Source organism: Sardina pilchardus, chromosome 9 (genome assembly GCF_963854185.1).
Source record: "Sardina pilchardus chromosome 9, fSarPil1.1, whole genome shotgun sequence".
NCBI lineage: Eukaryota > Metazoa > Chordata > Actinopteri > Clupeiformes > Clupeidae > Sardina > Sardina pilchardus.
The window spans coordinates 15,599,434-15,621,322 of NC_085002.1; the positions used below are offsets into that span (position 1 = coordinate 15,599,434).

The 21,889-nt window shown below is 43.2% G+C and overlaps 1 protein-coding gene across 1 annotated transcript; it reads right to left on the bottom strand.

Moving 5' to 3' along the window:
* Positions 1–1,356: 1,356 nt before the first annotated feature.
* Positions 1,357–19,463, bottom strand: LOC134092836 (G-protein coupled receptor 22-like). The gene is made up of 3 exons (XM_062545944.1): positions 19,145–19,463; positions 3,926–4,647; positions 1,357–3,862 (listed from the first exon to the last, which is right to left on the bottom strand). The coding sequence occupies exons 2-3, from the start codon at positions 4,511–4,513 to the stop codon at positions 2,918–2,920; spliced, it is 1,533 nt and encodes a 510-aa protein (XP_062401928.1). The 5' UTR covers positions 4,514–4,647; positions 19,145–19,463; the 3' UTR covers positions 1,357–2,917.
* Between the last annotated feature and the right edge of the window lie 2,426 nt (positions 19,464–21,889).

Genomic DNA, 21,889 nt, shown 5'->3' on the forward strand with positions numbered 1-21,889 from the left:
GATTTGCGTGTGAGTGTGTCTGTGTTCATGCGTGCATTAGTGCGTGTCTGTGTTGTGGCCTGTTGTATAAGTTGCCGCGCTCTTGATTCTCCCTCTCCCCGAAGCTACAGCCCACACAGCAGGAAGCACGTTTTCTCAGCGAGAGTGATCACTCTCTCACAGTGCTCTGCACAGCCCACAAACTTAAACTAACAGCCATTTCAGCACATACTGTAGATAGTCTCGCTGAAATTTCCCTCTTTAGTCACCCTGAGCACATTGCCTGGCCATTAAGTCAGTCCTAGTGTTGCAACAAAAGCCACACAATAGCAAAGAGGATGATACCTGTCAGATTTATTGAAACAGACATTCTTTACATACAAGAAAACAGCACAGTGGAGATACTATAATAATTGCAACATCATGTGAGTGCATGCAGTGCATGGGCTTTGGATGTGCGTCTATTTCAACACAAAGAAACATGTTGTGTCATTAAGTCCAACATACTGCATTTAACTCTGCGATACCCAGATCGCAGATGCTATAAAAATATCTCTCCCTGCAGTCCCCTTCACCCTTATTGTCTTGTCAGTCACCACATTAATAGTCAACCTACAAAAGTATAAACAGGCCTTTGGCTGTCTTGTTTTGTCTGTTTTTTTGTTCTCTCTTCCTGAGAGATATTTCTCCCAGGATTCAAAGGTGTTACACCTGTGTAACTGGGTGTCAGAGACAAGCCTGAACCTCTGGCTTACCACATCACTTTTGCTTGTTTGTTTTTTTCATCTGTTTGCTTCGCTGTTTCACTGTCACTAGTCAAACAACACCATCACATTTTATCCCTACCGTACTATTCTCATATATTATACATATAAAGAGCAACACAGAACAACATTATTCATTACGTAGAGATATCAAATGATAAGTGGCACTCACTGAAATGTGAGCAGTGCAGTCACTGACTTAAGTACAATGTTATTTGTCATTTCACATCATGTGTATGAAGCTAACCTACTTATGATCTTATACGTGTTCTGTAGTAGCCTACTGAATGTACATATGACATGACTTCAAATATGTGATTCTGAGGTAAGCCAATCTTGCACATAAAAGAATGTACTCAAAAGATTACAGACTTGTTAGTCAAGAAATATGTACAAACTTTAAGTATGTACAACAATTAGTGTTTATACTTGACCCTGAATCTACTTTTTTATATACATCACATCCCACATTGTTTCTGGAAATACTTGCACACTTGTGCAGTCTCTCTCTCTCTCTCTCTCTCTCTCTCTCTCTCTCTCTCTCTCTCTCTCTCTCTCTCTCTCTCTCTCTCTCTCTCTCTCTCTCTCTCACACACACACACACACACACACACACACACACACACACACACAATCACACACAAACAAACAGATACAAACAAACACACATACACACACCTTCCAACAAGCATACAAATAACCTAATGCACTGGATCACCTACAATTCAATTATAGGTAGGCTGAGCCATTAAAGCCTTTTAAAAAGACACACACCCCTCACTTATCTTAATTAGAAACAATCATTCGTTACAAAAAGCACATCGAAATTAAACATTATGTTCACACACATCATGCTCAATTTACCGTCACAACAATTCACAATTTCAACTGTGGGGCACACACTGGATGTCCAGACACAACAGTGAAGAAGACCGACGGGCAAAGAGAGACCTACAGACACATTTCTCTATAACATAGAATACAATGTCAAAACATCTCCCTATCCACTTACTCTCATTTTGACACAGAACACATTCAGCACCTTGGATACCCTCTGAGCAGAATTAAGGCATGAGTCATTTATTTATTTATTTTTTTGACAGGGCAAAGCTAACTGGTATTTTGTGTAAATTTGTTGTTGTTTTTTTTTTTGCGTCTATGTATGTATTTTGTCTCTCTTCTCAGATGGCTGTGTGTGAGTCTATGTGTGTGTGTGTGTGTGTGTGTGCTCTCTAAGATGGACGTTTGTTCCCCATCTTGCATCTCGACTCTCATACCGAGCAGCTGATTTAACAACTTGTCAGGATGTTGACTATACCTTTGGTGTAAACATAGACTAGGTGCCGAGACCTGTACAATGTCATTGTGTAAATCCCAAGTGTTGTAGCATAGTATGTGTGCGGGGGTGTATGAGTCAGTATTCAGAGAAGTGGCTAGGGGCCAGACAGCCGGGACGAGACTGAGAACAGCATCTGCATGTGAAATTGCATGTATTGTGTTCATCTGGTATGCTGGTGGTCAGATGTAAAACTTTTCCCCACTAGCAGTTGCTAAGGAAACCTGATGGTACAGTTACATTTCTATCACCCCTGTCTTCACCAGCATATGAGCTGTTTAATGAACGCGCCTTTGGCATCCCGTGTTTGCCTTTTGTTGGACTGCGGAAAATAGGCTGGCAGATCGTATCAAGATACACTCACCTTTTCCTTAAGTTATTCACTCAACTCAAATACAAAATAATTGTCCCAAAGAAAACATTTACATCAACTAGTACTGTTCTTTAACAAGTGTATAGAAGATTTACATTCATAGACACAGGAAAGAGGCAGAGATTTAACTAGATACTGCCCTTATTGAACATTATATTGCTATCTAGTCTTTGAAAATTGTATTACATTTCTGCTAAAAAACATGACAACTACAAAATATTCACTTGACAACATATGCCTGCTAAACACTACTCAAAATATGTGTTTGAACATTACATCCGGGGTAATAATACATTATTCCCAGGGTGCTCCATTTGAGATAGATTATAGGGTTCTGAAGACCACTTGGAGACATTACTGTTTTGAGTAGTGTAAGAGCTTTCTTCACAGCTCTGTGGTTAGAACACGATTGGCATCCACAATTGGATCCTTGATTGTAGTACTGCAGTGCTGAACGTGGCACAGTCACAGCGGCTCCGTCAGGCAGCGGTCCGTGGCGTCGCTCCCCTCCGTGCGAAGCTTGCGGCTCTTGCGCGGCTCCACCCAGGAGTTGTGTATGACGGTGCCCCCGGGCGAGGGGTCCACCTGCAGCAGCGAGACCACGCGCTTCTTGACCTTGGCCCTGAGCACCCGGCGCAGCTTCTGCCGCGTGAAGGCGTAGAGCAGCGGGTGGGAGATGGTGGTGCCGTAGGCCATGGCCAGGAAGCAGAGGCGCAGCGAGACCAGCGTGTCGCTGGGGCCCAGGCAGAGGATCAGCACGTTGGCCACCGAGATGGGCGCCCAGCAGCCGATGAAGGACGAGATGATGATCAGCGACATGCGGAAGACGCGGCGCTGCCGCTCCCGCCGGTCCCGGTGCCGCCGCACGGCCCGCCGCAGGGCGATGATGGCCGACACCGAGGCCTGGACCCCGAGGGAGGCCGGCACCGGCGCCGCCGCCAGCCCCACCGCCCCTCCTGCCGGGGACGGGGACGCGGCCGCGCTGCTGTCCGCTCCGCCCACCAGGGGCACGGTGGACAGGGCCGGAGGGGAGGTGGCCGTGGGGGTGGGCGAGGAGATGAGCGGCGGGTGGGTGAGGTGCTTGGTCTGCTCAGCGGCCTCCTGCTCCTCCTGCTGCTGCTCGGCTTTGCTGCGCCGGTGCCGGCGTCCGCGGCGACCCCGGCAGCCCAGGCCTCGTCGGCCGCCCCCGCCGCCGGCGTTGTTGCCCCCCCGCTGGTTCTTGCGCATGTGCGAGCCGATGCGGATGTTGAGGGCGCGCAGGATGCGCGAGTACGTGAAGAGCATCACCGCCACCGTGGCGAAGAAGGTGGGCACCTGCAGCAGCAGGTGGTAGTACATGCCCAGCCCCATGTGGTAGCCCTGCCCGCCCATGCACAGCAACGTCCGGTTGTGCCACACCGCCGCCGGCGACTGGGTGGTGGCGGTCGCGGCAGTGACGGACGCGCCGCCGTTTTCCTCCGCCGCCGCCGCCGCGGCTTCCTCCGAGGCGAAAAAGTCCACCTCGATGAACGGGATGAAGAAGACGGCCAGCGAGACGGCCCAGACGGCCGCCAGCAGCAGCCCGGCCCAGCGCGGCGTCAGCAGCCGGTTGGCCGGCCGCACGGAGATGTCGTAGCGGTCCATGCTGATGACCAGCACGTTGATGGCGGTGGAGACGCTGGCGAAGGTGACGCACGCCTCGTGGAAGCAGCAGATGAGCGCCAGGTCGCGCCCGGGCGGCAGCAGCACCACCACCACCGTCAGCGGCAGGCACAGCACGCACACCACAATGTCCAGGATGTGCAGGTTGACCGTCACCAGGTTGCTGACCGAGTCCACCAGGTTGGACTGCGAGCAGTAGAGCACCAGCACCGTCAGGTTGCTGCTGAAGCCCAGCACCAGCTCCAGCATCAGGAAGCTGGTCAGCGACACCTGGAAGCTGATGGGGTACGGCGTCTGCCACCCCGCGGGGGGAGGAAGGGCCGAGCCGCCGTGGCCCTCCAGGCCGCCGACGACGCTCGCCACCGTCCCCGTGCCGTCGCTGGTCTCCAGGCGCAGGGTGGTGTAGCTCTCTGTCTCCATGGCGACGCTGCAGCGAGGCGAGGCGAGGCGACGAGGGGCTTTACCTCATGCAGTGACAAGGCCAGTGGCCCCAGTGCAGCGGGGTGTCCATTCTACTAAGAGTCACAGGGGTGATGGACAGCTGTGAGCCACGCCTGAGGAGAGGAGAGGAGAGGAGAGGAGAAGACAGTTGAGGAGTGATTATGAGGACGAGGGCAGAGAGGTAGTCAGAGACTGGACAGGGACATCAGTGTGCAGTCATATTCTTCAATTTATCACTAAATCATTCCTATTTTTTTGGCATCTCTGCTGAATTGTTAACTGGATTTCATTGGCTTTGTAACTGTACTGTACAATGAGAATAAATAAAACCATAAAGTTTTTTTTTCCAGTGGTCATGGTAACTAATGGTTACTGAAAACATCTTCCTACAGTTCCTACAGGTACAAAAAGTTATGTACACATATACATTAATTGTACTTAATTGCTCAGCAATATAAAACACACACACAACCTATCCAACACACTGCACATTAAAACAGAATCTCTAACAGTGTAGTTCTACATATTTAATCATGAGTGTGATCAGATTGTATCCAAACATATGCTCTTTAAGTCAAACATACAGGGCCCGTAATTGAAACTGTCCAGGCGTTGGAGACCCAGGTCAATAAATTGCTGGTAATAGGATAACATCCTATGCAGTCTGTCCCTGCACTACATGTTCCCTTCAGCTCACCTGCCGTCTCCGGAGTTTCCTGAGCCTCTCTCTCTTTCTCTCCCTCTCTCTCTCTCTCTCTCTCTCTCTCTCTCTCTCTGCTGGCCCCTCTCTAGCCTGACAACAGCCATCAAAGCTGTCGTCTCTACAGCATACTGGGCAGCAGATGTTCCTTCTGTGGAGGGAACATGTCCCTGGGAGCCTGGATATCCTGCTCTGTCACACATTATGATCCTCAACTGTTGTTGCTGCACAAAGGCACCACACACACACACACATGCGCACACAGACACACTGCAGCTCACACACAGTCACTCTCTCTCTCTCACTCACACACACACACACACACACACACACACAATCACTTTCACTCTCTCACACACACATACAGACACAAATAGACACACAGACACACACACACACACACACACACACGCACACACGCACACACTCACACACACACACCAGCCACCACCTGAAGGTAACAATGCAGTCCCATTTAGACTTAAAGGTTACCCTGAAAATTGACAGGCAGAGCTGAAAGATAAGACATGCAGATTTAGTGCCTATTATGAAGAATAAGCAACTCAGCATCTTCCCAGCCCTCATTTAAAAAGGGCCATGCTTTTTCTTTAATTATTTATTTTTTATTTTGGCTCACAGCCACTACTCAGACAGGAAATGACTGCTCTAGAAGTTTTGCAGTGCTGGCAAATATTCTTAAGGTTATGATGTTGATGTTCATTCATTAGACGCCGAGTGCTTTAGTAAAGAGCATTTTAAATACCCCTGCGGTGAGCCATAATATATTTGATTTGAGGCATTTATGTTGAAATATAATGATGGGGTTAAAAATATTCTTCACATTCCTCTAAGAAAAAAAACCCCACAAATTTGCTCCTGTCCTTATAGCCGAGGAAATATACACCATTTCCTTTCATAAAATGTGATGACACTCTAGTTTAGACACGGACATACAGCTAACAACAAAGACAAAAGCATGCTTATTTCAGCATGTGGATGTTTAAGCTATCAGTATTTGCATAATTCCATTGAAATGATTGAGTCAGCTTGTCAATACCCAAATGATGCGTGGAGGAACTAAATCAAGAGTCTCTATCAGTAAGGACCATCTGTTTTAGTTAATAGGACAGACAGTAATTGGAACTTCATGAGCTATTTATTAACCCTTTGTTGCCTGCACCGAACATTCCATTTTCTCATACTCAATGGCCTCATGGCACAAAAAGGTGTATTGTGTGATTATGCTACATGGCAGAGATACAATATACCCACCACTGTAATCAGAAGGAACAGGGCTTTCAAATGGTATAAAATATAGCTAAGATATTTGAAGAGAACATATATATTTCTAAAATATATCTTCAAAATTCAACCCCAAAAAACACGAAAATATCAATTAGTCAAGATAAATCTAATTTTTCCCCCAATTTCTGTTGTAGGTAGAGAAAAACCTAGAGCATGTTCGGGATTCACAATTTTGTCCTCTATTCACTGAAAAAAACAGAACCAATTTGTCACCTTTTGTTCAAATGTTATGATAAATTTATTGGACCTTTGCAGATGGCACTAAACATTCCGTTTTTCATACTTGATGCCCCCGTGACACAAAAAGGCTTGTTGTGTGGATATGCTAGATGCTAGAGATATAGTAAACCCATCATTGTGATCAGAAGAACTAGCCCTTTAAAATGGTATACATCATGGTTAATAAGTTTAAGTGTAACATACATTGTTTTTAAACAATACCTTCAAAATTCAACCTTAAAAAACACGAAAACATATATTTGTCAAGATAAATCTTATGTTTTACCTAATAGCTATCGCAGATATAGTGTGTGAGTTATAGACAATGTTGTGCTCTCTTCAGTGAAAGAAACAGAATCAATGTATTACCTTTGGTTCAAAAGTTATGATCAATTTACTCATAACTACAAGTTGAAGTGACGAGTAGAATTTTTAAAAAGTAGAATGCTTTCATTCCCTGATTTAAAATTCAACTCCAAAATACACAGATATGTTGGTCATGTAATAAATATAAGTGTATTTAACCATCTCAGTTGTATAGCTAAATGTGGCATGTTTTACCTTGCCTTAAGAGCCAATAACCTTTGTGAGTGAGGAAAGACTAAAGGTGAAGTAAAGACTAGCTGATTGAGAATGCTTCTCTCTATGGATCATTCTGTTACGAAAACAAGAATAGAGAAAAGACACTGACACACGATTTCTAATGGAAAAAATATAGTTCAATTTTATTTTAAAATGGATAAATTATATTAAATCTTTAAGAACCCAGGTATAACACTTAAACATTTACAAACAAGCAGTACTAGAACTACAAGAGTAAGAAGACAACACTGTAACAAGCGTCTACGCTTCCTACCTGACATGGGCCTGTCAGGGAATGGCTAACCAAACCCAAAATAGATTGTCATAAGAATGTTAGAAGAATTAGAAGAATTAGTAGAAATGTAAATATAAATGTAATGAAACTATTACCACTATTCCTGTCATTATTATAACAAGTAATGCTCTTGTAACGATACAAATTGTGCACATGTGCAGTTTTGCAAGCGCACACACAAACAAAAACATTGTTACTCAGCTGAGGATGATGGGAGATCACTCCCCTCCTCCTCCTCTTCTTCCACATCCTCTTCACTCAGTAGCTGGCTATCCAGGTACTCCTCCATGTCCATCCCTGCATGATCCTGTAGTTGATGACCTGGAGCTCCTCAGCAGTCAGTTGTCACTTTCCCTGAGAGACAATCAACCGTGCATACTGGCTCTTCTCCCCCTCCATCTAAAATAATGAGGAGAAAAAAGATAGGCCTGTAAATAACTTACTAGGTTGTTACAATACAATCTGAATCACCTCAAACTATGTCCTTTCTCACTAAAGACACGGTCACTGGAAGGCTGACTGATGACTTGGAGAAATAACAAACACACAAACATAGTTACCCAGCTGAGGATGATGGGAGATCACTCTCCTCCTCTTCTTCCACATCCTCTTCACTCAGTAGCTGGCTATCCACGTACTCAGTGTCCATCCCTTCATGATCCTTGATGCTCACCGATGACCTGGAGCTCCTCTGCGATCAGTTGTCTCCTTTCCCTGAGAGACTCCATCAACCGTGCATACTGGCTCTTCTCCCCCTCCATCTAAAATAATGAGGAGAAAAAAGATAAGCCTGTAAATAACTTACTTGGTTGTTACAATACAATCTGAATCACCTCTAACTATATCCTTTTTCATCAGTCACTGGAAGGCTGACTTATGATTTGGAGAAATAACATTAGCCTGTGAACTCACTTGAAGCAAGTTAGTATTAAATCCTTGACTAAGCATTACAGACCAGCTTGCAAACCAACACTAATATAAGACAACTTGAGCAAGAAAATAAGACAGAAACCATCTAGCACATGTATGCACACACACACCGTGTTATTTCGTGGCAGCGTAAAGACGAAATATTGCGTCTCGACGTGGAGTAGAGAAAATACCCACTTGACATGTTAACGTTAGTTGGCAAGTATCGCCATAACCTTGATCAAGAAGTTATAGTCTACGACCTAAGCAATAGCTATGACACATTTACACGTCTTCATATGCAAAAGTAGCCGACAATAAACGAAAACCTTGCGTTAGACCCCTGGCACAATCATCACGTTTGGATACATTAGCACCTTTCATGTTTGACAGATCATATCTAGCAAGCTAATCAACTTTGCTGCATATAACTGTAAAATGTGGTACATATTTCGACAAAATAACTGGTTTATTTGAGTAAAAAATAGCCTGCCAATAGATGTCCTTCACATAAGGTGATATAGATAGAGCATTTGAGCGAAGCTGATCAGGAAAGGAGGGCGCGTCCCGGGCATGTCGAACCAAAAATATATCTGGAGCTGGAAATGTACAGCTAGCGTGCTAACGGTAATGATTGCTGTAGTATTACCTGACAAGCTCTTTCGTTCAAACTTGAATACATCTCTAAAGTAACAGTTCTAGTAGTTAGCTTTCCACGTTTTCCATGTTACCCCCCAAGACATTTTTGAAAATAGTAACAGTGTACTAAAGACAACAGTTTGCTAAAACACCAGCAACCAGCTGATGTGAACACATGCAAAATGGTCATATACACACGGTGCAATTACTACTAAAATGGCTAAATAAAAAACGAAATAACTGGTTTATTTGGGAATATAATAGCCTACCAATCAGGTGTCCTTCACATGAGATTATATAGATAGAGCATTTGAGAGACACTGGTCAGGACAGGAGGACGCGTCGTGGGCAAAATATTTCTGGAGCAGAAGCTGCTACCCAACTTACAGCTAACTTTATGAGTTGCTGTAGCATCACATGACAGGCTATTTCGTTCAAATTGAATACATATCTAAAGTGACAGTCCTAGCAGTTGGCTCATCATGTTTTACATATCGTTACCCCCCAAAAAACATTGAAAATAGCAACATTTTACTAAAGATAACAGTTTGCTAAAACACCCGCAAATGTTGCGAGCTGAAGTAAACACAGACATCGATATGTTACGGTCACACACTCACGGTGCAATTACTGGTAAAAATAGCTAAATAAAAACGATTTTGAAGTAATAACGTGGATAGGTACAATAACAACACATAAAAAGACTGTTTTACCTCAGTTCATCCACCAGTTTGTCCTTCAAACGACGTTATCATGTCTGATGTATGGTGACAGCCAGCGTTGCTCCTTCAGACGCAGCAGGCAGAGGGACATTTCAACTTCTTGTTTTCTCTTCAAGTAGTGAAACAGTTTCGCGCCACAAATCCCTTAACCAATCATATCACTGTAAAGCTTATGATGTGACGTTTATGAGGAAGTTTTCATTAATAAAATCAGTTGAGGTATGGCGGAGTTATTAGACTCAACGTCATCGTTCCTGGAGGAACGATATTTACGTGGTTCGTCAACAAAGGGTTAAAATAAAGGAAGCATTAAGCACATATTCTGAAGTGTAGTAGTCCTTTTCATCAATTATGAAAAGATCTGAATGGAACCTGGGATTGCTCACTTATACAACAATTTACCACAAAATCAAAATCACCTCAAACCAAACATTCTGAAAAACAAAATCTGATGTAACTAAATAAGGTCATACACGTAATTCTCTTGCTCGACTAGTTTTTCATTCTATCAAACTAGTTTTATTTCTTAATAATTTTTTTTTCTGGTACCAGCGGACCCTGTTCTCTGGTGTTGTTGTTTCCATAGCAACCGGAGCTGCAGTCTGCAGTAATGAGAGGCCAGCTGCGAGCGAGTGTTGCCTGCGCTGTACTTCTGAATGTCATCACACTGAAGTAAAAGAGTAAATTGACTTACAAGTGTTCGAGTTTGCTGTTTGCCCGGTGACATTTTACTCATGCCACTACTATCAAACACGGTCCATTTCAGCTATCGGGGAGGAGGAAAAAATGACATTATATGTGGTGCGGCTTTGGATTGCTGCTACTGACTCTAAAATGCATGCCGTGGAAGAAGCAGAGAGAGGAGATGGGGATGAGCACTGAACAGGGGCCAAGAGGGGATAGATGACAAGTGAAAGTGTGGGGGGAGGAGAGGAGAAAATGTGTGGGGCAGAAAGGAGGATGAGAGAGAGAGAGAAAGAGAGAGAGAGAGAGAGAGAGAGAGGGAGAGAGAGAGAGGTGGATGGGGTTGCTGCTTTAAGTGCTGCAGTCTTGCGCTCGTCTCATCGTTGAGATTTCCAGCTGGCACTGTTCGTGAGCGGACTGCCTGATCATCACTCTGCCATGCGGGATCAGCCAGAGTGAAGCGGCAGCGGCAGCCGCAACAAAAAAAAATGACACCGCTAAGACGGGACACAGTTTGTGATCCCTGATAAAAGGCGACTTAGGTGCCCGCCGTGGACATCGCTGTCTCTGTTATTGATGACTTTTCAACAATCTCATAACACCGCAGGAGCAGGTTTGGGGTTTGGGCCAAGAGTGTGTGTGTGTGTGTGTGTGTGTGTGTGTGTGTGTGTGTGTGTGTTTGCTCACTCATGGGCCAGTCATCGTACTTCTCAGGTAAACACAGAACTCCAGGGGAGAGGGGAGGGCTGGAAAGGATGATGCGATATATTTACTATTTTCTCTCATCCTTACAGCCTCCTACAGCGTCCATCTCTCTTGTCCAAGTGGTTAGGAGAGGACCAACATAACACTTAAGAAGGGCTCTAAGAACAAAAGCAGGTCTTGTAAAAAGAGCGAAAACATAGATAGATGTTTAATATTATGGCTTAATTGGTACTTAATGGTCTGTTAAGTATCTGATAACCACACACTGGTTTGTCTGACTGAGCTGTCACTTCACATTATGAATTGATTGAACTGAAGAAGCCGCAAGTGTGTTTGCGTCTGTGAAACAATGCATTGTGACCTTCACTTGACCCCTGAGGCTTTTTGGCCACCGGTGCTCAGCTAACTGCTGAATGCATGAACCTGTCTCTCACCCACTGAGCCCGATAACCACGCTCAACAGTGAGCCCGTCTTGCTGTTGTGTGCAGCGCACAGAAGCCAGGATCCTCGGGTCATCGCCAAGGAGCGGCACAAACAGCCGCAGACGTCTTCAGAGCCCAACATGGGAAAAACAAATGACACACACAGGGTGCACTCCCCCCAAACACACACACACACACACACACACCTCCTTCCCCTCTCCTCTCTCACAGACGAGATAGGATAGATTAGAAGCTGTTGATAAGCTGAGCGCAGCGAACGCCACGCAGCGAAGCCCAGGTGTGCTTGCACTGGCACACACACCCTAATTAACTCCCCTGCCAGCGGGGCATTTCACCAGGGAGCCCAGGGGCCGCAGGTAATCTGCTTTAATCACTTCCGACCACCAGAGAGAGAGAGGAGAGATGACTAAACTAGAAGCCAATCACGACCCCCATCTAAAACTACGAGGCAATCAATCAGAGCATTTAGTTACTTATTACCGCCATTCAAAAAGACTGTGAGTGATAGGGAGCCTGGTGCGAGCTGACTGTGTTGGCACAGAGAGACTCAGAAAAGCTGTCTATCTATCTATCTATATCTATCTATCTATCTATCTATCTGTCTGTCTGTCTCTCTGTCTGTCTTCTGTCAATCTGCATGTCTGTTTACATGCATGCAACATCTGAATACCTAATTCATGATGAGTGCATAAAATATTTTGTTTTCCTGAAATAATCTGAATACTGTTTTGTTATAAAGCATCAACCAACATATTAGGCATAATCAGTAAGGCACATTTTATTTGAGAATAATTCATCTTTTGCCAGTGCTTGGTACAAAACAGCTCTTTTCGGAAACGTGTTTACCAACATGTCAACAACATTTTCATTCACTTTTTGTACAGATTCTAAAGTACTCTTTCAAAAGCCCAGACCATTATCTCAGAGCACAAAGAACAAAAAAACACACATCAAAACTGACATTGACTTGTGGTTTAGATGTACTTATTTGTCAAAAATAAATAAACAAATAAAAATCTACATAAAATCATAGTTATATTCAGCGTAGTCAGTTCAGGTATATGTCATATGACACAACAAAAGTTGCTGATTCACGGAACAGCTGTTTCTATGGACTGGCTATGGACTTGTTTCAGCGAGAGTGATATCAAAGTTCTTTAAGGCTAAAGAGCCGAGGTCCAAGAAATCCCAAATGTAATTAACCTTATCTCTCCGCTTTCTGAACTGTAGTTCAGGTCATGCCATTTTTAGTTATGCCAAATAACATCTGCTCATGTAGAATTAGCTTGACGCACACTGACTCTACATCTCTTCAGCACTCAAATGAAGAAAAACGTCTGACTCCTACATGTAGGCTTACATCATGTCTTCATCTTTATTAGTCTGCTTTATGCGTGGTGCTTCAAATCCAAACGTTACTGTGACCACTAGATATAAATCTTGATGATCCAAATGCTTGGGCACAACACCAAATCACAGACAATAAAGATAATTGCTGTAAACAATTTAACACTGATTCTTAATCCCCGATATTGTCTCAGCTTAAAGACCAAATTCTCACAAGGACTCTGCGGCTCTTGAATTTTCAATAATGAGTACAGATGAATGAATATCTGAAACTTCACCAAGGAAACCGTTTCACTCAGGACCAACCCAACTGGTTAAAGTGCAGCAAGATAACACAAATCACCACAAAGAAAGCAATTGAGGCAGAGAGCCTTTTCTATTCACCATTGTTTGCATGATGGCTCTGAGCCATCGAAAGTTGGCTTACTGTAAGCTATGATGCGCTTCTTCAAGTTGTCATGACACCAAGTCAATTTATAGAATAGGAGTCCGCAGAACGAGTGTTCTAAACACCTACTGTGTCGCCAATTGTGCATTTGGGGCTTTATCAATCTCGCACGGAGCATTCAGACTGAAGGGGAATCAGCCAATTAAAGAATATGTCAATTTGCCTCCTTTCAGGCATGCATTTTACTGTTGAATGCTCTCGTTCGAAATATTAAGCCGACCTCACAAATCACTCCTAATGGTTTACAGTACATTTGCTTACAAGTGTGTGCTTCCGTGCATATGTGTCAGCCGTAGACACTCACGTACACACACACACACACATACATACAAACACACACACGCACGCACCCACACGAACGCACCCACACCACACACACACACAAACATACTCACACAATCTCACACATTCATACACACACACGATTAATGGTTGAACATTTGTTGGAAAATAATCAGCAGGAGGGGGGGGGGGGGGGGGGGGGGCGAGATGGATGGAAAACATTTTTTTCTGGCCTCCTCTGGCCTCTACACCTCTGATCCTCCTACTCGTAAATCATTCACTCTGGCAGGGGTGAGACAGCCCACTCCATAACCAGACGTGCGAGAGAGAACCACCACAACATTTCAGCACAACATAACATGACACAACTGGGTAGCCAGCGCACAGGCAGAATATGAAAGCGCTGCAACAGGAGAGGACTGCGGCGCACAATGGTTCACAATGTGGGTTCACAAAAGCCAGGTCACCTTTCAAAAGCTTTGGCAGAGACTGCGGGGAGACTTTTTCCTTTGCCATTGTGAGCTCTGGGCTGCTCAATGTTCAAAAAACATTTTTCCCAAGTTTGATGGGGTTGAAAAAAAACACACACACACACACACACACACACATATTTTTTTTTAAACACACAGAGAGAGAGAGAGAGAGAGAGAGAGAGAGAGAGAGAGAGAGAGAGAGAAGAACAAACATCAATTTCAGAGTCATAAACAAGTGAGATCTCCTTCACAGTAGGCCTACACATTAGGTGTACATATGGGCTGCCCACGCTTGCTATTAGCATTACAGACAAACACAGGGATACTCAAACAATAAGGCTTGAGTTATTTCCCATGTCTCTGAGAGGAAATTACCCATCTCTTGCTGGTTTTACAATTTTTTAAAATAGGTTTTAAAAAGGATCTGACCCAGTAGTGGTTAGAAACATTGTATGTGACTACAGACCAAACTACAAAACTCTTTAAATGTTTTATATCAGATACCCTAAAACACATAATTTGAGCAAAGCACAGACAGAAAGAGAGAGAGACAGACAGGGAGAGACGGATAGAGAGAGAGAGAAGGGGGGGGGGGGGTCCTAATAATAGTAGCACATTGGATTTCTTCCTACTTCTCCACCATTCGAGTGGCCCCAGTGATCTTTGCTGAAGCAGCTATAACAGAGACCCATCAGGCACCTATCTGGTGAAGAAGGATCATGGTGAACGCAAAAGGCTGACGTCAGCCAAAGAGATAGAAGCCTCAGCATTCCCTTGTGACACTGCCTGAATCACAAGTAGATCCTACATGCCTTCAAAAACTTCCAGTTTCTAGGCTGCTTCAAAGACGTCATTAGAAACAGGTATGTATGAGTGCGTACATACATAAGCATAAAGCTTTTATTTGCCATTTAAACTACTGTCTTAAAATGGTCTGAAATTGAAACTGACGATATTCTACAGTGGTGGTGTGAAAATACCTTTTCAAATATCACATATAAACATTTCCTTCACTGATGGCAAGGTTGTGCAGAAATGGTTCAAGCATTTTCATAATTGTCTGTTTATATTTATAACAGTTTAATTTCTATTTAACAGTGTTTAATACCACATTAATATGATGCAATTATCCATAAATTATGAAGAAAACCACTGAATTAATCTTCTGTAACAAGCCTTTAATTGGGAGCCACCTGCCTGGTAAATGGTTTCAGGAATGGAAATTTCCCTCCCCTGGTAGGCTTTTGATCTCAGGTGAGTTACAGCCAGTGATCAGTTGCTATGAGGCTGCTGTTTTTCTAAGCCTTCAATGGCATCACAGGCATAGAGGCACGTGTTGACTAACTAACATGGCTTCTCTACCTGCCAATAGAGCATGGCCTATTCTCTAGATATGAGATATTATTTTCTGTATTCTCTGTTGAATCCCACAGGTGAAATGTGACCTATTTCATGTCCCAAAAATACATATTTGTGTGTTGTTACGGCTTTACGCAAAGTTCACACACATAAAATAAAATAAAATAAATAATAATGTTTTGTTCCCTTTGCTTTTAATGGGTCAAATGCCATTGCATCATTTTGTGCTATGCTGGTACTGCAGTCTACTTAAAGTAAGTATATACATAGGCCTATACTATATTAAATGTAGTGTGTCAAAAGTTCATCATTAAAAAGTAAAATAAATTTAGTTTAATTTTTCCATCTATTGGACACCACAAGTGGATGACATTACTTATCCTCATAAATAAGGAAAAGGGGATATATTAGCAGTTTGAGGGGAAAAGGGATCCAATTAATTATTCATTGTAAGACACTGGACAGCAGCTAGACAGAATTATGTTCTATATCCCTAACCTTGAAAATGATGATCAACAAAAACAAAGACACAGATAAAGACACAAAAAACAAAGACACAGATAAAGACACAAACACATAGATAAGGACACACGTTTAGCTTTCAGGAAACTCCCTATGCTTGTATTAATTAGTTAAATTAAAGACGACACAGCCAATCTTGTTAACCATTCAATTTGCTCTCTTTTAATTTTCTTTAAAGACTAGCAAAAGGTTTGCATGTCATCTTGCTAATCACCAGCCTAACCCTTTTACAATGAAAGCAACAAAACCATTTTGATTGATCTCTTTTAATTGGTGTATTGATCCTGTTCTTGTCTTTTACATAACCTTTCGATACAGCAAAGAGCACCACTGTCTTTATGATCTTTTACAGTTATTGGGTTAATGAAGAATGCAAGCTACAGTAATGTAACAAGAGCAAAGGAGAAGAAGCTGTTCCACAGTCCACAGTACACACAATTAATATAGCCTACCTTTAATTACTACTATTTGATTTATTATTTTAAGTTGAGCTGGCTACTGAGACATGACATGAACATAACAATAAACTTGAAACTTGAGCTAGAACTTGAAACGGAAGTCTATCAGGTAAACTGATAGACAAACAGATACACTTTCTCTGGAATACAAATAACCATACAATCTAAAAGTTGATTTGTACAGGCAAAATTGTTGATGCTTTCTGATATTTCTACTCTGGCTTCTGAGATCAAATGACATGTCAGATATCAACCTATGCATATGGACCTGTGGTCTCATTTTTGGCTGGAATTACTCTGGTCAGTCACCTAACTGGCGATGGCCAGCTTTGGTCAGAGGTGCTCAGCGACCTTCAAGGGAACATGAGACAATTCTGGGGCTCTGCATTGTCCTGCTTCATCGTGGCATGAATAATTGAACACTGAGCCTTTATGGCGGTATCCTGGAATCAAAGCGGCCACTATACCTAAACTTGAGTGCCAAACACAGAGAAGGGGCAGAGACTGTGACAGTGAAAGAGAGAGATAAAAAAAAGACAGAGGAGGAGGTAAGAAAATGTGAAGAAAGATGAAAGGGAGTGAAGTCGTTTAGCGCAAAATATGGCGGTTGCTTATCTACAGACAGAAGCAATTAAAGTAGAAAACTTCTGATATATCTAGTGGGGGGTGAAGCAGAGACATGGGACAGATGTGTCCTTTTCTTCACCCTCACTTCAGCAATGAAACACCCATCAGTCAGTCAAGAGGTTACCTCGTGCTCAGAGTGCAAACACATGCATGGCACAGCGGAGTTAAAATAGGAAAGCTTTCATCATGACCAAAAGCCGTCACCATCTTAACCTCATTGCCCCGTCTGTCTTCCAATCTCCTCCCCTTCGATCCTCTCTCTCTCTCTCTCTCTCTCTCTCTCTCTCTTCCGCTCTCTCTTTCTCTCTCATGCTCCTTTTTTGGCCTAGGCCTACGCCTGCACCCATACACCTTTCATCTTTCGTTTCCTGCTTTTCCAAGCATGCTCAGGTTATCTTTCCGTTGACCTGCTTTTAGGATCACTTTTTTCTCTTCCTTCCCACTACACTCCCTCCTCTTATCGTTCGTGCCCAGTACTCAATGCTTTTTTTTCAGCTATTATTCAGTGGAGAGGATGGAACAGGAACACCACTTTCATCCTTCCATGCTTTTCCTGAGAGGATCTGAAGTGATCGAGTATAGGGTAGACATGGAGAAGGATGACACGTAGAGAAATATCAAGTCTGTGATGCATTATTCTTTCATATTACATTACCCAAAACAGAAACACCATTTCTCTGTGTAGTGCTCACTTTGAAGTGTTTGGTTCTACAAAGACTTCCGCAAAAACATGCAAATAGCATGTTTCCTTGCTCCCATAAAGACACATGCACATCTGCATATGCATATTTTTTACACAAGCACACACAGACATCAGTGTGCTCTAACATACAAGTATGTATACATAGACCCACAAAAACGTTGCATGCACACACGCTCACACACACGCACACACACACTCACACACACACACACACACACACACACACACACACACACACACACAAACCCAAACACACACACACGCACACACACACTCACACACACACCCGCACACACACACTCTCTCTCATACACACACACACGCACACACGCACACACGCACACACATACACACACACACACACACATATACACATATTGCAGTTCAACACAAGTATTGTGGAAAGATGTTTTCCTACAAAGCTCTCAAAGGACCAGTTCTCAGAGGAGGACGGGGATAACACGCAGCTTCTGAGAACCTGTGCCCGCACCCGCACGCTCAAAGTCAAACAACAACAAATCCATACCACGGAAAGATCACTCTGCACAGTAGCCTGTATGAACACATATCTCCAAGCTAACATGTTTAGAGCAAATCTTAGTCTCAAAGCAATATCAAGCAGTAAATTATTAAACTATGTGACTATCTTTTGTGAGACTCTCAGATAACTGAATTGTGGTACACTGAGTCTATTGTAGCAGGCTATTTATTGCATTTCATAAATGGAAAATGATCATGTCATTGCTTGTAAATGAATAAAAATCAACAATGTATGCCAAAAATACTGCCACTTTCCACTTAAAATCAACTACACAACCTCTAATCCAAACTTATGTTAATGAGATTTCCTCCCTTGCTTGATCCCTCAAAAACAGAGTGAAACGAGTCCCTGTCTTAGACAGGCTGTGTGCTTCAACAGAAAAGACTGCTATTGCCAGCTGCCATGTGTCAGTAGATTGGCTATGTAATTTGTCATATTTCACGTTGACATAGCATCAAATATAGGCCTACTCTCAAGATTATTATTGTAGGCTACAATGACAGGATCATGTCAGAAAACACCCTATAGATTTTGACGTTGAAACATGCGAACATAAATTATACACTTAAACACTTAAGCAAGATGTATTAGCCTACCATGCGATATTAAGCGCTTGTTGTGTAGGCAGATGTGGAACTGAACTTACCTCCCGCTGCGGTGTGGTCCGGTACCCGCTACATTCTTCTGCAGGTGCCCATCGTCCTGCCTCCCGAGACCCACAACCTGCTCCTCTTTCAACGGTATGCGTCTGGAAAGTTTTTTATTCAAGCAAAACACCCTTTGAGCTCAGTAAACAAATCAAGCGTGGGTCAGTGCACATCACACGCGAGTGGCTTCGCTTATACAGTCTCTACCTGTCCTTTAAATAATCTACTTTTCGCGCATCTGAAGAGTCCCTACCATTTGTCTCCGTGGCTGTATCAGTTAGATTACAGGCTACTACACTGAACGCTTGGGACGGAGAAAAGAGCTTTGTCTCTGACAGGTTGACTCCTTGTCACACGCACTGCGGTTTAGGACCAGTGGGTACCCACCAGAGATACAGAAGGAGCTCTTCCCTCTTGTCCAATACGGCGATGTCTGCAGGCTGCCGGGGAGGGAGAAGGGAAACGGGCGGGGGTGTCGGGCTCGAATAGGCTCCGAGCCGTGAGTACGAGGATGGAGGGAGGGAGGCGCTACACATTCATGCAAGGTCATCCGAGACTCCTCAAGGGTGAACGTGCCAGAGGCGCTCTTTTAACAAAATTACTTGCATTTATAACTGTTATGAATGAAAATGTGCTCGAATGCTGCCCTACTCAAAAATGAGCTGTCAACCCCTAAATCGCCGATGCTGAGTGAAAAAATAAGTTGCAGTCAGAGATTCCCTCACGTGCCTTGACGCTATAGCCTACCCCTCATTTTGTTAACAAGCCCTAACGCGGTTGTCGGTACCAGTGATCTCTAGTTTCACAGCTTTGACAGTGGTATGGGCTCATTATTTTTGTATGAAGATAGGCTAGATGTGCACCTTCTCCTGTGAAGGGATGTGGGAGATTTCAACACCTTCAAAAAAAAGAAAAAAATATTCACCTTCACATCCAAATTCAATTCAAGTAAAGATAGGCTACAAAATGGTAATTGCGTTTGAAATGTTAGTGAATGACCTTGAATTGCAATCCGTAACAATGTCGTGCTGTGTTGTTCTCCTACTGAGAAACTATGTCTCTCTTGATCGTGAGCAGGACGGATACGGAGCTTTCCAGCTTGTTATCCCTTGCGTGACACCCGTCTTAAAGGACATATGACTTTAATCTTCAAGAGAGCTCAGATGTATCAAGAGTTTGAGTCAGTCTGTCTTTAAAAGAGAGATTAAAGATCCAACAGATCGGCTTCTAAAAATCTCTATCAAAACAAATGAAGAGGAGTCAATTGGACTGACATAATGTATTCGCTGTAGCGTGCCTCAGACCGCCTCAGGTGGATTGTTCCAAAACACTGCATGGGAAATATGGATCACGTGGTTTTAGCACATTGCAAGTGTGTGGGCATGTGTGTGTGGTATCATGTATCCATATGTGCCTGTGACTGAAATGGATAGACAACATGGATTAATGAAGCAGCAAAATGGCTGTGAAAAAAAAAACGAAATTAGTCTGATGGCTTGAAGATAGTGACCTTGACTTCCACCCCCACCCCCCTCAACAATCTAATTTAGTGAATCCATATGACAGAGAAGATAAGCCCAAGCTAAAACACTCCTCACTCTCACTATAAAAGCCAGTGGCTTTTTACTGCTGAAGTGCTGTGAGAATTGTCTACATAGAAACATCAATTTAGGTATATTGAATTTCTTAAACTATGACATACATTTAATAACAGTGATCTTTTTGATCAAGCTCAACTGAAAAAAAAAAAGTTGAAAGGTGTTCACATTCATTTAGTGCAAACCGCACAAAAAGGGTGCTCAATTTGGTTAAGTGAGTAGCCTATCAATCACAAGTCCATCTATAGCAACTTTATTTGCTTCGCATAACAGTGAAAATCCCCTGATTGCATGTTTGTGTGAGAGGAAATTATTCCAAGACAAGTCGAGTTAATTGATGAACTGTTTGCCCCGACTGGCCACCCTTAAATCAATGAGCAATTAGTTAAAAGCCTGTTAAAATGTCTGTTTCATGCCACACTGGTAAATGTGAACTCACCTGTGCAGGGACCTATTCTCAACGCAATAAAGTGGATTATTTGGGTCTTGTTTTGGCCGGATCTGCAGCAAGCAATCACCCATTTTCAGATGGGAAAAATGAAGGGGTAATCCCTTTGGGTGAGTGGAGACCTGAGTGTGTGTGGATGTAACACTGTTACATCACAACTAGCCCCTATTAACCCCTAACCTCCAATCTCTTCACCTTTCTTCCTCATCCCCACTCCTTCCAAGATGACTAAAGCACTTGGCCAGTTCTGAATGAATGGTTCTTGAGGCATAAATACATTTGATTTCAGCTTAAATGTTCTACAACTGCTTATTTTTGTTTAGTCATTGTTGTTGGCAACGATTTAATACTGATGCTTTGCAGATACTCATTTACTGGCCTAGGCCTATTTCATTATCAGTAAATGTTTCAGTTGAAATTTTCAGTATATCATAAATTCAGCGTATACCTGATATGTCCAGTGTGCATTTGTGTTATGGATTGATCCTTCTGGAAGAATACCAGGGATGTGAAGGGGTGAAAAAGACAAGAGTGCAGCATAGGAGTCCCATACAAACAGGCTCAGTAGGAATCCAGGTATGATTATGGCCTGAGCAAGTGAGACAGCCTTGTACATCCTTCCCAAACCCACTTTCCATCTCTGCTATCTCTTAACTATCCTAGGATACAAAAAACAAAACAAAAAAAAAACAATTAGA